This window comes from Trachemys scripta, chromosome 3 (genome assembly GCF_013100865.1).
Source record: "Trachemys scripta elegans isolate TJP31775 chromosome 3, CAS_Tse_1.0, whole genome shotgun sequence".
NCBI classification, from domain to species: Eukaryota; Metazoa; Chordata; order Testudines; family Emydidae; genus Trachemys; species Trachemys scripta.
The window spans coordinates 57,461,905-57,477,537 of NC_048300.1; the positions used below are offsets into that span (position 1 = coordinate 57,461,905).

At 44.3% G+C, this 15,633-nt stretch overlaps 1 protein-coding gene across 2 annotated transcripts in view; it reads left to right on the top strand.

The window, feature by feature from the left end:
* KCNK17 (potassium two pore domain channel subfamily K member 17) overlaps positions 1 to 5,826 on the top strand; it is a 53,012-nt gene extending 47,186 nt beyond the window's left edge. For both annotated transcript variants that reach the window (XM_034764807.1, XM_034764808.1), the window contains exons 4-5: positions 1,446 to 1,614; positions 4,554 to 5,826. In XM_034764807.1, coding sequence (XP_034620698.1) covers positions 1,446 to 1,614; positions 4,554 to 4,816 — 432 coding nt within the window. In that variant the 3' untranslated portion in view covers positions 4,817 to 5,826. The remainder of the gene's footprint in view (positions 1 to 1,445; positions 1,615 to 4,553) is intronic.
* The last annotated feature ends 9,807 nt before the right edge of the window (positions 5,827 to 15,633 follow it).

The following is a 15,633-nucleotide window of genomic DNA, read 5'->3' on the forward strand; positions in this document are numbered from 1 at the left end:
GTTTTTACTCACGAAAGCTTATGCCCAAATAAATCTGTTAGTCTTTAAGGTGCCACCAGACTCTTTGTTGTTTTTGTAGATACAGACTAACACGGCTACCCCCTGATACCTGGTGATACACAGTAAACTGGTTTATCCTGGGTTGTCACTCCTTGTCTTCAGCTGCAATAAAAGAAGCTAGTTAATACATTAAATACTTCCCTAATTCTAATATCCCATTACTATTATGGGAAGTAATAGTGGTAGTTGCCACAGAGATGCTGGGTGAAATCCTGATCCCACTGAAGACAATGGGGGGTTTGATATCAGTGGAGTCAGGATTTCATCCATGTGTGTGATCACAAATGGGATGGGAGGTGGTCCACATACAGGCCCAGCTCCAGGCACCAGCTTAACAAGCAGGTGCTTGGGGCGGCCAAGGGAGAGGGGCGGCACCTGCAGCAATTTGGGGGCGGCAGGTCCCTCACTCCCTCTAGGAGCGAAGGACCTGCCGCCGAACTGCCGCCGCCAATCGCAGCTTTTTTTTTTTTTCCCCCAATTGCCACTGCCGGTCGCGATTGTGATCGTGGCTTTTTTTGCTTGGGGCGGCAGAAATGCTGGAACCGGCCCTGTCCACATGACTGTGACCATGAAGGGCAGTGTCCACAAGCTAATCTCTATATTAACAACTGGTCTCTAAGAAGAGAATGTTTGCAGCTCCCTGCTCTGTAGCACTGTGAATGGTGCCATTGTCCTCCTATAAATAAAAGGAGAAAAATGCCCTAAGGCAGGGGTCGGCAATCTTTGAGAAGTGGTGTGCCAAGTCATCATTTATTTACTGTAATTTAAGGTTTCGTGTGCCAGTAATACATTTTACATTTACAGGGGCCGGGACCCCGGCTGGCAGAGGCCAGCGGACAGAACCCCAGACCAGCAGTGGGGGCGGCAGACTGAGCTGCTCAGCCCGCTGCCGGTCTGGGGTTCCGTCCGCTGGCTCCTGCCAGGCGGAGTCCCAGCCACCGGCCCCACTCAACCTGCTGCCCATCCGGGGTTCCGTTCATCCAGGCAGGCAGCGGACTGAGCGGGGCCAGCGGCCGGGACCCCAGCTGGCAGTAGAGTGCCACTCAAAATCAACTCGCCTGCGCCTTTGGCACGCGCGCTGCAGGTTGCCGACCCCTGCCCTAAGAGGTTCTAACTGAGACTTGTGGGCAAAGGGCTTGTGATGTCCCTTTGCACAGGGTGAACTTTGCCTGGCCTGGACAAGACAAAAATCTTTGGTTCTGGCCCAGCCAACTCCGCTCATGCCATTGGATGCAGTGCCTGAGCTAGATCATCAATCTTGTCTTGACCGCACACGTGTCTATCAACTTCAGCGACGTGCTCAAGAAGTGCTGAGCCCTCTGTTTGCTGTCTGCTCTACTCTTCCAGCTTTATATCTGGTGGGATTTTCTTTTCTGTTTGACTAGGAGGCAGCAACCATATTGACAAGGACCTGTGCGCTGGTGACTGGCTTGTTGCTGTTCCTCCTGCTACCCCCATTTCTGTTCTCTGTGATAGAAGGCTGGACCTATGAAGAAGGATTCTACTATTCCTTCGTTACCCTCAGCACAATAGGCTTTGGAGATTATGTGATTGGTAAGTAGCTGGGATTTCATCACTCTCACCTAATGGAAGCCAATAAACAGTGTGTGGCATACTGGAGACCCATATGGCAGTTTTAACCCTTTAAAGATTCCCAGGACTGACAAATGCACTGTGGTAGGTGGCTGACTTGGAAGGGTCATAGAGAGCCAGGTCATGCATGGTGACTCCTTTGTATGGCAAGAAGTAGAAAGCAATCTCTTCAAGTCCTTCTGCATCTAGCCACCCTGCGCCTTGTGAGACCAGAACTAGTCAGAGCATTATAGCCTTCATCGTGAGGTCTGATATTAAAATGTGCTGTAAGCAACGTAAAACCTCGACACCGAGAGCATTTTGTCTCGTCCTGATCCTACTCTACAAACAGATTGTCACTACCTTCTCCTCTGTCAAATCCAAGAGACGCCTAGGTTTAGACTGTCAGGCAGCAGGGGCAGGGTGTTCGCAGCTTCCAAAACCCTTTGCCAGAGGAAACAGACTGAGCCCAACCCTGACTGTGTTCAGATTGAAACATAGCACACGCCTTTTTGATAAAGCTTTTCCAATTGAAAACACGAGATATAGAAGCACGCACACCCCTGAAGGCCTGGGAAAGAGAGGAAAACATCTTTTTATAGACTCTTTCCCCCTCCCCCACACCCCATTTGTTCAAAACTCTTGTTTGGTGCTTAATTGCCTTAGTGATGGGCACCTTTGACATAGAGACAGGCAATCAGATTTTACTCCCCATCTTATGCAGAGGCTTGACTGCTGAGGAGCTCTGTAAGCTGCCATCCATAACCAGCCTAATACCATAGGAATATTGGGCTCAATACAGGAGTAACTGGATAAAACTCTATGGCCTGTCTTACACAATAATGGTGCCTTAAAATCTATAACTCTACACTCCCGGTCAACCCTCCTGCTGTACGGATGCTGCAACGTGGCTCACATCCTCTGTCTAATTGGATTGTTCCAAACACCTTACCCATCAGGTGAACTCCTGTGGACAGGAAAGCTTTCTCCGTGGATCGAATGGTCCATCGCGTTGCCGTTTTCACTGCTTTTTGCAGAAGCCATTTTGCTAATGGCTGTTAAACCTCAGGGTAAAGTTCGCACTGGTGAAAGGTTCCTGATTGACAGCCAAGGGAACCTACAAGGGTCTCTCTGGCTGAAATTCACCTTTGTGCAGAAAGCTGGTGCGAAGTCTATGGGTTACTTAAACCCCATGCTTAAGTGGGACGCAGGTGGTGCATAGGTTTTGCATTCATCTCTGCGTAGGGCTGAATTGCACCCTTGATGCACAGACTGGGAAGAATGAAGGCAAAGTGGCAGGCTTGTTTATTACCAGGATTGGGCTATTTACAAACCAGTGGAGATTACTCAACATTAAATAAGTAAGATGATTATAAATGACCTGGCACCAGGTGAGAGCTGCCTGGAAACTTTGCTGTGCTGGTATGTTTTTTTTTTAATTCTGCCATTTTGTATCCTTTTCTGTCATGTTTACACAGCCCATGGATTTTCGGTGGTGAAAATGACAAACCTTCCCATTAAAAATGAATGCTAGGAGCCAAGCGGCGATAAACAAAACATTAATGCAAGCACTTTATCTCCTGCTTGTGATTTTAATCTAGTGTATATTTGTGTCTGTGAGCAGATGCCTTTCCCAAACTGTTTTCTCAACACAGTCCATGCAGGAGGTAGAAACCAAACTCACCCCCTTTCTGGGGTTTGGCTTTATTATATTCCCATAGCACCTAGGAGCCCTTGACAAACAGATGGTATCTGCCCAAAGAGCTTACAATCTAAGTAACCACGAAATCAACCAGAGGTAATATAAAGTTCAGTTCAAACCTTCTTCCCGGGCTTGTCTGCTCCTAGGGTTTCTCCCAGAGGACTGCTCAGGCCTTACCTTAGATTCCCCCTCTCACCTCACTCATATGCCAGGTGGCTCAATGCGCACCTGTGAGTAAGCAGAAGCCCCTTACCCTTCTCCCAGTCAGGAACCCCTATTAATAGGGAAGGGTATTTCAAGCAAACACTGCCCTCCTGTGACAGTATTTTAGTGCTTAACAAAAACCGGAGGCAGATAAGATTATGTAAATGTAACCACATCCATGGGCCTGCCAGCAATTTCATTTTGAAAGTGGATCCAATTTTGGTTTTGGTTTTCTTCTTTATCGTCATATTTACAATTCACAGTGAATTATGAACTGTTGCTGATAGCCATGAAACTGGTCTGTTTTACAGTGCCTGCCTGTCCGTGAGACAGCTGGCATGTTCACATTTTGTACAGGGAGCAGTACCATTCTGTGATATTTCCACCAGGCTACACCAGCCAGCATGGAGAATTGTAGCTGTCCCATATTTCTATCTAATCCATTACGTTTTTATACCACACCTGTCGCTGTAGTATCTGAACACCACTCTTGCCATCACAGGCACTGACTTTTCAAAGTGCCGGGAGGTGCTTGACCCCTTGCTCCATCCCTCTTCCTGCTTCGCTCCACTCCTGCCCCGCCTCTTCCTGCCCAGTTCCACCCCCCCTCCCTCAAGCATGACACGTCCTCTCTCCTCCCCCTTCCCCCTCAGCCTCCTGCACGCTGCAAAACAGCTTTCGCGGTGGGGGAGAGGAGGAGGCGCTGATCCACGGGGCCTGCCGGCGGGCAGGAGGTGCTGTGAGGGAAAGATGATAGGGGGGCTGCCAGTGCGTGCTCAGCACCCACCATTTTTTCCCCCAGGGGTGCTCCAGCCCTGGAGCACCCATGGAGTTTGCGCTTATGCTTGCCATGCTGCAGGGATGTAAAGGGTCCCTGGCTTTTCTGAGGGTTGCTGATGAGCAGACACCAACAATCCTTCCAAACCCAAGCCTCTGCTTTAGCTTTAGCTATAAAGTTTCTCTTACGGCACTCTTGGCCCAATGGCTATAAATATTTGGGGTATTTTTCTTCCAGGGATGAACCCAGACCTCACCTACCCTTCCTGGTACAAGAACCTGGTATCTGTGTGGATCCTCTTTGGGATGGCCTGGCTGGCCCTGGTCATCAACCTGTGCATCACCTTGCTAGAGAACTCTAGTGACCTCTGCCAGTGCGGCAAGAAGAAGAGCAAAGAGCTGGAGCAAGAGTTAATGGATTGCAACAAAAATAGCAGCCCGAGGCCTGATGACGTGGAGAACTGCAGCAGCAAGGACACAAAACCTGAAGGCGCAAACTGAATGACGTGCACAGAGCTTCTCTGACGCAGTGTGAACTTTGCAGAAGGAACATCTGATGGGCTAGTCCTCTTTGGTGTGCCAGGAGTTGTAGCACCGTTCTGCTTAGAATGCTTGGCGTAGAGTTCAGCCAGACAGCAGAATTGAGTTTGGGGAGACTCTACTGTGAATCAAGTGATCGAAACAAAATGTTGCATTTTCATATTTTGAGAGACAGAAGGGAAAACCAAAAGCACTTTTTAGTGCCACTGGCTCCAGGGCTTATTTCATCCCAATGATTACAAAGTCTGCTTTTGATCTGGACACAGACTGGATTGTAAATAGTTTGATAAATGGGAAAATCTGAAAAAAGAAATTGTTGTGAGATTCTCATGGCATAAAGACCACAGTGGTCTGTGTGTTCCTATTAGCCTACTGGCATATGCACTAGTACCTCCTGATGGATGGAATGCTAGAACTGCTCATGTGGCATTCTGTCAAGCTCATGAGACTGATCAAGGGGTTTCCTGTTGAAATAACTCCCCAGAAATCCTTTGTGCTGCTTAAAAAGAGCTTATGGATTCTAGTGCCTGGTACCCTTCGGATATACGTTCCCAGTCTTCTCATTCAGTCTTTCCTGCTGTGCTACCAGCATCCTAAATCATGCATTTTGAAAATCTGGTCTTTTAGCCCAGGTTTGAGATTTTGGATGAGTCACCCACTATCTGCATGGGACCCATGTTCAAGAAAAGCAATGGGCAGAAGAGAATGTGATGGATGTAAAAGGTAGTCTTTTGAGGTAGAGGGTTCAGCATTTAGAAATAGAGGGCCAGGAGCATGGCAATACAGATACTTGAGTTGTTCACCGTCTCCCATGGTCAAAGGTCCTGGAATGCTTCCAAAAAGTGGAAGCTATGGCTGTCAAGTGATTTAAAAAAATTAATCGTGATTAACGTGCTGTTAAACAATAATAGAATACTACTTATATAAATATTTTTGGATATTTTCCACATTTTCAAATGTATTGATTTCAATTACAAAGCAGAATACAAAGTGTACAGTGCTCACTTTATATTTTTATTATAAATTTCTGAACTGTAAAAATAAAAAATAGTATTTTTCAATTCACCTAATACAAGTACTGTAGTGCAATCTCTTTATCATGAAATTTGAACTTACAAATGTAGAATTATGTACAAAAATGCATTCAAAAATAAAGCAATGTAAAACTTTAGAGCCTACAAGTCCACTCAGTCCTACTTCTTTTTCAGCCAATTGCTCACACAAACAAGTTTGTTTATATTTGCAGAAGATAATGCTGCGTGCTTCTTGTTTACAGTGTCACCTGAAAGGGAGAACAGGCATTTGCATGGTACTGTTGTAGCTGGCATTGCAAGGTATTTACGTGCCAGATACACCAAAGATTCATATGTCCCTTCATGCCTCATCCACCATTCCAGAGGACATGCATCCATGCTGATGATGGGTTCTGCTTGATAACAATCCAAAGCAGTGAAGTCCAATGCATACTAATTTTAATCATTTGAGTCAGATGCCACCAGCAGAAGGTTGGTGGTTCAGGTTCTGTAGTTTCCACATCAGAGTGTTGCCCTTTTAAGATTTCTGAAACATGCTCCACACTTCATCCCTCTCAGCTTTTGGAAGGCACTTCAGTTTCTTAAACCTTGGCTCGAGTCCTGTAGCCATCTTTAGAAATCTCACATTGGTACCTTCTTTGCGTTTTGTCAAATCTGCAGTGAAAGCGTTCTTAAAATGAACAACATGCTGGGTCATCACCAAGACTGCTATAAAATGAAATATATGGCAGAATGTGGGTGTAAAACAGAGCAGGAGACATACAATCCTCCCCCAAGGAGTTCAGTCAAATTTAATTAACATATTTTTTTAATGAGCATCATCCATATATTTGAAAATGTAGCAAAACATCCAAAATATTTAATAAATTTCATTTGGCATTCTATTGTTTAACAGTGTGATTAAAACTGTGATTAATCATGAGTAAGAGCAAGAGACAGATGAAGGAAAGTGTAGGTTCACTACTTAGCATGAAAGGAGATCTAATAACAAATGTCAGCAGTAAAGCTGGGGTATTTAATGCCTATTTTGCTTCACTCTTCACTAAAAAGGTTAATTATCACCAAATGGTTAACACAATTCTAACAAGGGAGAAGGAACACAAGCTAGAATAGGGAAAGAACAGGTTAAAGAATATTTAGATAAGTTACCGTAGGTATATTCAGGTCAGCAGTACCTGATGAAATTCACCCTAGGGTACTTAAGGAAATCACTGATGCAATCTTGGACCTGTTATTGATTAGCCTTGAGAACTTCTGGAGGACAGATGAGGTCCTAGAGTACTGGAGAAGGGAAACATAGTACTTATCTTTATAAAGGGGAACAAAGATAATGTGAGGAATTATAGACTAGTCAACCTAACTTTGATACCTGGAAAGATACTGGAACAAATTATTAAACAATCAATTTGTAAATGCCTAGAGAATATTAGAAGAATAAGTAATAGCCAACATAGATTCGTCAAGAGCAAATCATGCCAAACCAACCTAATTTCCTTCTCTGGCCAGGTTACTGGCTAGTGGATGTGGGGGAAGCTGCAGATATTATATATCTTGGTATTAGTAAGGCTTTTGATACACTTCCATATGAAAATCTCATAAGCAAATTAGGGAAATGTGGTCTAGATGAAATTACTATAAATTGGGTCCAAAACTGGATGACAGACTGCACTCAAAGAGTGCTGTCCAACTGAACTAATCTGTCTAGTTGGGCTCTCAGGGGTCTGTCCTGGGCTTGGGGTTATTCAACCTTTTCATTAATGATTTGGATAATGGAATGGAATGTCTGCTTATAAAATCTTTGGGTGACACAAAGTTGGGAGGGGTTGCAAGCACTTTGGAGGACAGAATTAGAATTCACAATGACCTTGACAAATTGGAGAATTGGTCTGAAATCAACAAGATGAAATTCAATACAAACAAATGCAAAGTACTACACTTAGGAATGAAAAATCAAGTGCACAAATACAAACTGGGGAATAACTGGGGAATCTGGGGGTTACAGTGGATCACAATTTGAATATGAGTCAACCATGTGATGCAGATGCAACAAGGCTAATGTTATTTTGGAGTGTGTAAATGGGAGTGTCTTATGTAAGACCTGGGAAGTAATTGTACCCCATTCTACTTGGCACTGTTGAGGTCTGACCTAAAGAACTGTGACCAGGTCTGGGCACCACACTTTCAAAAAGATGCAAACAAATTGGAGAGAGTCCAGAAGAACATGAAGAAATGATAAATGGCTTAGGAAACCTGACATATGAGGAAAGATTAAAAAAACTGGGGATGTTTAGTCTTGAAAAAAGAAGGCTGAGGGGGGATCTGGGAACAGTCTTAAAATATTATTAAAGACTGTTATAAAGAGGATAATGATCAATTATTCTTTATGTCCACTGAAGATAGGATAAGAAGTAATGGACTTATATCTGCAGCAAGGGAGATTTATGTTAGACATTAGGAAATACTTTTTAACTATAAGGGTAATTAAGCTCTGGAATAGACTTTCAAGGGAGGTTGTGGAATCCCCATCACTGGAGGGTTCTAAGAGCAGGTTAGACAAACACCTGTCAGGGATGGTCCTGCCTTAGCACAGGGGATGGATTAAATGACATCTCAAGGTCCTACCAACCCTACATTTCTACTATTCTGAGTGTCAGAATAGACAGCTTTACAATAGGACAGTCAGAGGTGCTGGTATGTGATGGCTCCAGTGTCGTGAGGAACTTCAGGAAAGGAATCTTTTAGGCTGAATTTAGATTGTTTGGCAGAAGGTTGATGTCCAGAGATTCCACGGTAATGTTCTCTCACTACTTTTTCAACAGGCAGGAGTAGCAAGACAGGAGACTATAAGAAACCTCAATGTACAATTGGGAATATGGTGTAGAGTGAGTGGGTTCAAATTGATTGGCCACTGGCTAATTATCTGTCAGCTTTTGAAGCTGTCTGACTTTTTCTGTGTTGCTCATGTATTTTATCTTATTTATTTATCTTTTCATTGATGGGCAGATGTTGAGGTTTTTATTAATGTTTATAATGGATTGGCCGAATGTTAAACAGTAAAAGAGTGTGGTCTTCTCTTCTTCCAAGTGCAGAACTCCCCATATCTTTGACTGCTGTTTTTAAAGCCAGATGGGTGGAAGACAATAGGAGGGATCCCATGTGGAAGAGGTTAAGATCCACTGTCCTACCTCTTTCTTGAGTCTAGTTTGAAAGGTCACGGGATCTGGGGTTTCCACCTTTACCCCCATTCCACAGCCTAAGAGAGCTCCGTCTAAAGAGGATTTTCTTGCTATTCATTTTAAACATCCTTTTTTCTCAATCTGATCCCATTTTTCCTAGTTATCCTCTGTCACACACACATCCCAGAATATTTCCAATCCCTCCTTCAAATAATAAGACTGAGACTTGCAAAACCACCCATATCTCACTGAATTTCAATAAGAGTTGGGCACCTCACTCCTTTAGGCACTTTCAAAAATCCCACCTTGGGACTGTATTATGCCCCTCACACACACATCCCTAGTCACCATGCAGCCAGGCCAAAATTCATATTTTAACGCTATTTTAATTTATTTTTTAAATCATTCTCTCTCTCTCTCTCTCTCTCTCTCACCCCTCCTGCTCCTCTTTCTTGGTCTTTCTGAACTCCCTCCACATGTCTATATCTTTCTAGTAACAAAGTGCCTGGAATTGCTCTTCTAATATCACTAATGTAGATATGAAATAACACTGGACCAATACCATCTACCTGTCTGGGTATGTCTGTGGCTCCCCTCCTCTAACATAATATCTGAGGATTTCCCCTTAGTACCCCCATTAGATCTCATCCCCCCCAGCTCAACATATTGTCACTTATTAGTACTCTTTGTTGACAGTCCTTCAGACAGCTTTCAATGCACATGAAGTCCATCATCATAGTTGAAAAGTCCCCTACAAAATCCCAAGCCTTTGGTCTTTGCAGCATTTGCTGCAAATCTGTGCTCTGGCCAAATGACATGGATGAATTTGTTCCTAGATGGAAGAGAAGAAGGCGGGGGAGAGGAAAGTTTTGTAACATAGTGAAAAACATCATCACCAGTGTGTCTAAGAAAACAGACTCCTCTACCAAAATCTGGAAGGTTATCTGTTCAAGGGTAAATAAAAAAAACAAAACCACTGTGCTGTCATCACTCTTGTCACAGATGACTTGGGATATTCCATAATCTTCATTGGAAAATTACAGACGTTCTTTGCTTTTTTTTTTTTTTTTTTTTTTTTTAATTCTACAGAAAGGTCCTGGTGGATCTAACATTCTAGTCTTTGCCGCAATAATTGTACAGTTTCCATTAGTGATTTCAACCTAGCACTTCACTATTGTTATTCACAAGCCTATTCTTTCCTGGCTCCCTGTGTTTTGGGGGAAATAAAGGCCAGATTATTTATATTGTGATTAATGAACTAGTTATGCTACATCAGTGCCCAGAGATGTCAATCAAGATCGGAGCCCCACTGTGCTAAGCAGTTTACAAACACAAGCGCTTCCTCAGAGATCTCACAATCTAAGAAGCGTTACCTATATGAAAAGTGGTCTGGAGAGGGTACAACCAAATATATGTAAGGCCGCATTCACCAATATGCTCAGACTGCTTTGTGCTGCTCCAGAAATGAAAATCAGCCTTGAACCTGGTTTAATAGCCTGAGTTTACCATTGAATCTGTCCCCACCATTTTTGTGTATGTATATTGAAGTTCCAGCAAGGGCTCTCAGCACCTCATTTCCGATTGCCTTCAAGTAAGGGTATTCAGCACTCCAGCCAGACTCCCAATCCTGGTTTCAAGTCAAGGTAAGCTTCACCAGTGCATAGCAGAGCTTATTGCAGTTTACCCTGTTGACACTAGGGGTTTGCACTCTGCAGCTACACCAGTCTCTAGTACTGATGACTGAAATCAAGGCAAATTCCCAGAGTATTCAAGGCCTAAGATCTTAAAGTAACAACTGTATAAGGCTTTCATCCTGCCCTGACAGATGGGAGGGATAGGTTTGATACTCTAATAGTTTTTTTCCACCACTGAATGGCTCATCAGTTCAAGTGGCTATGGTAACATCATCACTTGTAGTAACACTGGCTGCATGTGGTGCTAAGGCAAACAATTGCCACACCTGCTACCAAGCAGTATTTTATTTTTTAGAAATCCAGATGTTTCATATAAGTAATTCAAATCCCCCAAATCAAAAGGAAGTTGAACATCTAGGCAGACGCCCCGGACTTGCTACAAGTTGCTCCTGTTCCCATCATGCTCTGACTCTGTGCCAGATCCTTGCCTTAACTTTGGTTCCTGCCCTTATGCCTCACTTCTGACTGTCAGTTACCTGTCTGGCTCTGACTTGACCCTTGGCTCTGGTAATTGGCAGTTGACTCTAGTGCTGACCCTTGGTTTTGTTCCCCAACCTGGATGCCTGCTGTGCCCACTAGTCCAAACTGCCTATGTCCCAGTCCATAACATTGTAGCATGGCCTGCCAGGCAACCTTGGCAATGCTTTGCTGTTGTAGCTCCAACTTGAGCCATTCACAAACAGCCTGCAGGTCGCACCCTGAGTGTCCGGGTATAGCTGCAGCCCGGGTCCAGCAGCTCTGACCTCAGCAGCCTATCAGTAACACTCCAGTCACACTCTGGCTTCCACCAGCTTTGGTTACTACATTCAGGCCTGGGAGTGTCCTGGGGGTCACCCTGCATGTTCCCAAAAATGTGTGTTGTACAATGTCCAACCTGCTCCTGGACAGTTTGTTGTTCTTGTAAGGAGTCAATATTCTCCAGTTTGTTACTTTAACTGGAGTTACCATACAATTTAGTTTAAACACAGCACTGGATGAGTTTAGATTAAAAATAAAACAAGTTTATTAACAAAATAAAATAGGATTTTAAGTGAATTCAAGTATAAGAAATAAAGTTAGAAATGTAGAAACATGCATCTAAAAGTTTATAACTTAATCTTGCAAGTTCTGGTTTAAGGCGTTTGTTCAAGATGGACTTTCTCACCTACAGTCTTCCAGCAAGATGGTGACTGACCCTTTCCTTGGTCAGGATCTCTCCCAGAGGTGGTGCCTTTGTCTTCTCAGGTGATAGAGAATGTAGGGTTTTCTGCCCCTTTCTTTTATAGTCCAGTGGACCTTTGAATTGGATTCTTCTGAAGATTACCCCTCAAAGCAAAGTTTATTCACACAGCGAGGTAGAAGACATGGAGTCTGGTGATGAAGGAGGCTCCATGCTCTTTCTCCTCACCTGTGCTTCTTGAAATGCAAATTTGCTTTGTCTCCTACCCCTGCTGTCTCAAGGACCCTGTTGACTATTTATATGTGAATTGAGGTAAACACACATTCCTTTGTTTAGGACAGACCCATTTAACAGCTTTTCCCTAGGCAGGGCTGTGTAGTTTTGAACATGTGCTAATAATACTATACAGGGGGATTTCATAACTTTGCATATAATGGTGCTACATACATTTCTTGACCAGTAAGTTATTAATTTTCAAATGACACCCCACAAGGCATATTTTGGACGAAGATTATTGCAGTAGTGTACAGGGTGTGAATATGGGGTGCCTTCAGTCACAGGGCCATATCAGAACCTTAGATGGCTGGAAGAGTCATTCTGGTGAACTAGGAGTGAAGTACCCCAAATATTTTAACAGACATAGAACTGTTGCCAAGGCACAGTGGGCTAAATTCATCTTTGGTGTAACTCCACTGAGTACACTCTCTGTAGTTACAATACACATTAATCTGGCTAGTCATAATGGAGTTAGCTGCCAGCATCCAGTTAAAACAGTTGTGCTGGCCCATCATGCCTCATGACTCAAATGGAAAGCAGAGGGTAGTGACGGGCACTATGGTAAGCAAGTCTGTCTATCCACATCCTTCTATACCAGAGGTGGGCCAACTACGGCCTGTGGGACCCTCCTGCCTGGCCCCTGAGATCCTGCCCCGGGAGGTTAGCCCCTGGCCCCTCCCGCGCTGTTCCCCCTGCCCTGCAGCCTCAGCTCGCCCCGCTGCAGGCACAATGCTCTGGGTGGCAGGCTGCGAGCTCCTGGGGCAGTGCCGCTGCACAGCCCGGCCTGACCCAGTGCTCTGTGCTGCGCGGTACGTGGCTGTAGCGCCAGCAGCCACCGGTGCTCCAGGCAGCGCGGTAAGGGGGCAGGGAGCGGGGGGGGTTGGATAGAGGGCAAGGGAGTTTGGGGTGGTGATCAGGGGGCGGGGCTGTGAATAGGGGGCGGGACAGTCAAAAGGCAGTGATCAGGGGGGTTGAATGGGGGCAGCGGTCCGGGGGGGCAGTCAGGAAGGAGAGGGGGTTGGATCGGGGGGCAGTCAGGGGCAAGGGTTCCGGGGGCGGTCAGGGGACAGGGAGCAGAGGTGCCATCAGTGGGGGGGACAGATACGGGGTGGGAGCCGAGCCACGCCCCCCTCACCTAACCGGCCCTCCATACAATTTCGAAAACCCGATGCGGCCCTCAGGCCAAAAAGTTTGCCTGCCCCTGTTCTATACTGTTTGCTCATCAGTCAAAGGGGGAGCTGTCAGAATGCACCAATTGGCGCTGAGTCTCATAGCCTTGCCCTCTCTTATCAGATCCTCAGCAATGCCAAGCTGATTAAACAGGAGAATTTGAGGTTACTGACCTTGCACCTGTTTGAGACAAGAACAGCATTGGATGATGTGTTGAGCTGCTCTCACTAACAGACACACCTGCTGACCTCAAGTCAGTAACAAGAGGTCCGCTCATTGCCAGACATAAGATTTGTTTTATTTAGAGCACATTTTTAAACTTTAGAGTTGCCACCTCTCTAGTACCAAAAAAGGGGGACATATGATCTGGGATGAGCCTGAACCCACAAAACTGGCCAACTGCCAGTGCATATTGAGCACCCTCTCAGATTTCCCAGCACAGCTACCTCAGAAAAAGGGATGATCCTGCGAAAACACGGACAGGCAGCAACCTTACTCCCTGTAGTGTTCTGGAAGTTCTTGTGAACGAGAAATGTTTCTCTTCAGGTATATGCTGGGTATTATTTGAAATTATACACACATGATAATTAGACACACAGGGTTGGATTCACAAAGATATGTAGGCACCTAACACCCATTGATTTCTCCTAAATACCTTTGCAAATCCCACCCAAATTTACACACCATTTCAAATACAATTCATATCATGTATGGGGGAGACAGTGAAGTCCAGCAGATGGAACTCAGGACCATGTGCTAGGAATCCCTGTATTTCAATCCCAGCTTTGTCACTGACTCAGGGCTTATCTTTACTAGAAAGGGTTTGCCTATCTAGCAATACAGGTATTGCTATACAATACCAGCTACCCTCCTAGTGGAGACACTGTTTATACAGCAACAGAATGCTTTTGCCAGGATAGTTTGTACCAGGTCGGCTAAAACAAAGTAAGCTATACTACATCTACATGAGAGTTTTGTGAGCATAGCTATGTTGCTTAGGGGTGTGGTTTTTTTTCATGCTACTAACTGATGTAGCTATGCCTGTAACACTTTTAAGACTAGTCCAGGCCTCAGTTTATGGCCTTGGGCAAGTCTCTTAACCTCTGTGTAAAATGGAGTTAATTCTTACTTCTCTTCCTAATGGTGGAGTTCTAGGGATTCATTAGTTAAGTTTTGGAGGGGGGGGGAGAGAGATCACTAAAACACTATTTAAGTGCTGCTGAGTATTATTAGCATAACATAAACTCCCACACAATCTATTAAACAGGGTATTGTCCCCTACTGGTTACAGTAGCCAACCAGCTGCTGAGAAGAGACAGAGACATTTGCACGGCTGCCAGTGTCTGAGATGGTAATCTAGTTTCCACCTGTTTCAATGCTGTAAATGCTACAAAAAGTAATTTTCCCTCTGCTGATACTCACCCCTTCTTGTCAACTGTTGAGAATAGGCCACTTCCACCTTAATTGAATTGGCCTCGTTAGCACTGACCCCCCAACTTGGTAAGGCAACTCCCATCTTTTCATGTGCTGTAATATATATACTCCTTACTGTATTTTTCACTCTATGCATCTGATGACGTGGGGTTTGGCCCACGAAAGCTTATGCCCAAATAAATGTGTTAGTCTCTAAGGTGGCACAAGGACTCCTCATTGTTTTTGCTGATACAGACTAACAGGGCTACCCCTCTGAAACCTGTAAAAAAAAAAGTGTGCACCTGAAACTTCAGCAGGCAGCTCATGTTAAGGTCTATCTAGTCTATATATGCATAAATAGGGAGTCCTGCAGATTGGAACAACACAGTACCAGTGGCAGATAATGCATAAACAAACCTCTAGCATTATCAGTGACCAAGCAGGGATCTAGACAGAGTCATATTCAGCTTTCGCTCACATTTGTCTGTCAGCAGAGCTTTTATTGTTCCTGGAAATATTAAAAATCTCACTTTCATCTTATTATTTTTACTAGTGATGTTGTTTTTCTTTCTACATCAGTGGAAATATACCAGTCAGTTTCGCTTTTGTTTTAGGTCAGTGTCATGTTTTGCTTTTCAGGCACTTGCCCAATGCCACAATGTTTAGTTTGCAAATGCTCCACGGGAAGGCTTCAGTCCAAGCCAATTATTTTCTTTACAAAATGTTCAAAACTCAAAAGCAATAGTTTAATAATAAGTGGTGTAAAACTTTCTTTTGGCCCACACCAAAATGCAAACTTCAGGCCTCAGCTATCTTAACATATTAAAACTCTTTCCTACCACTTTTAACCCAGAAC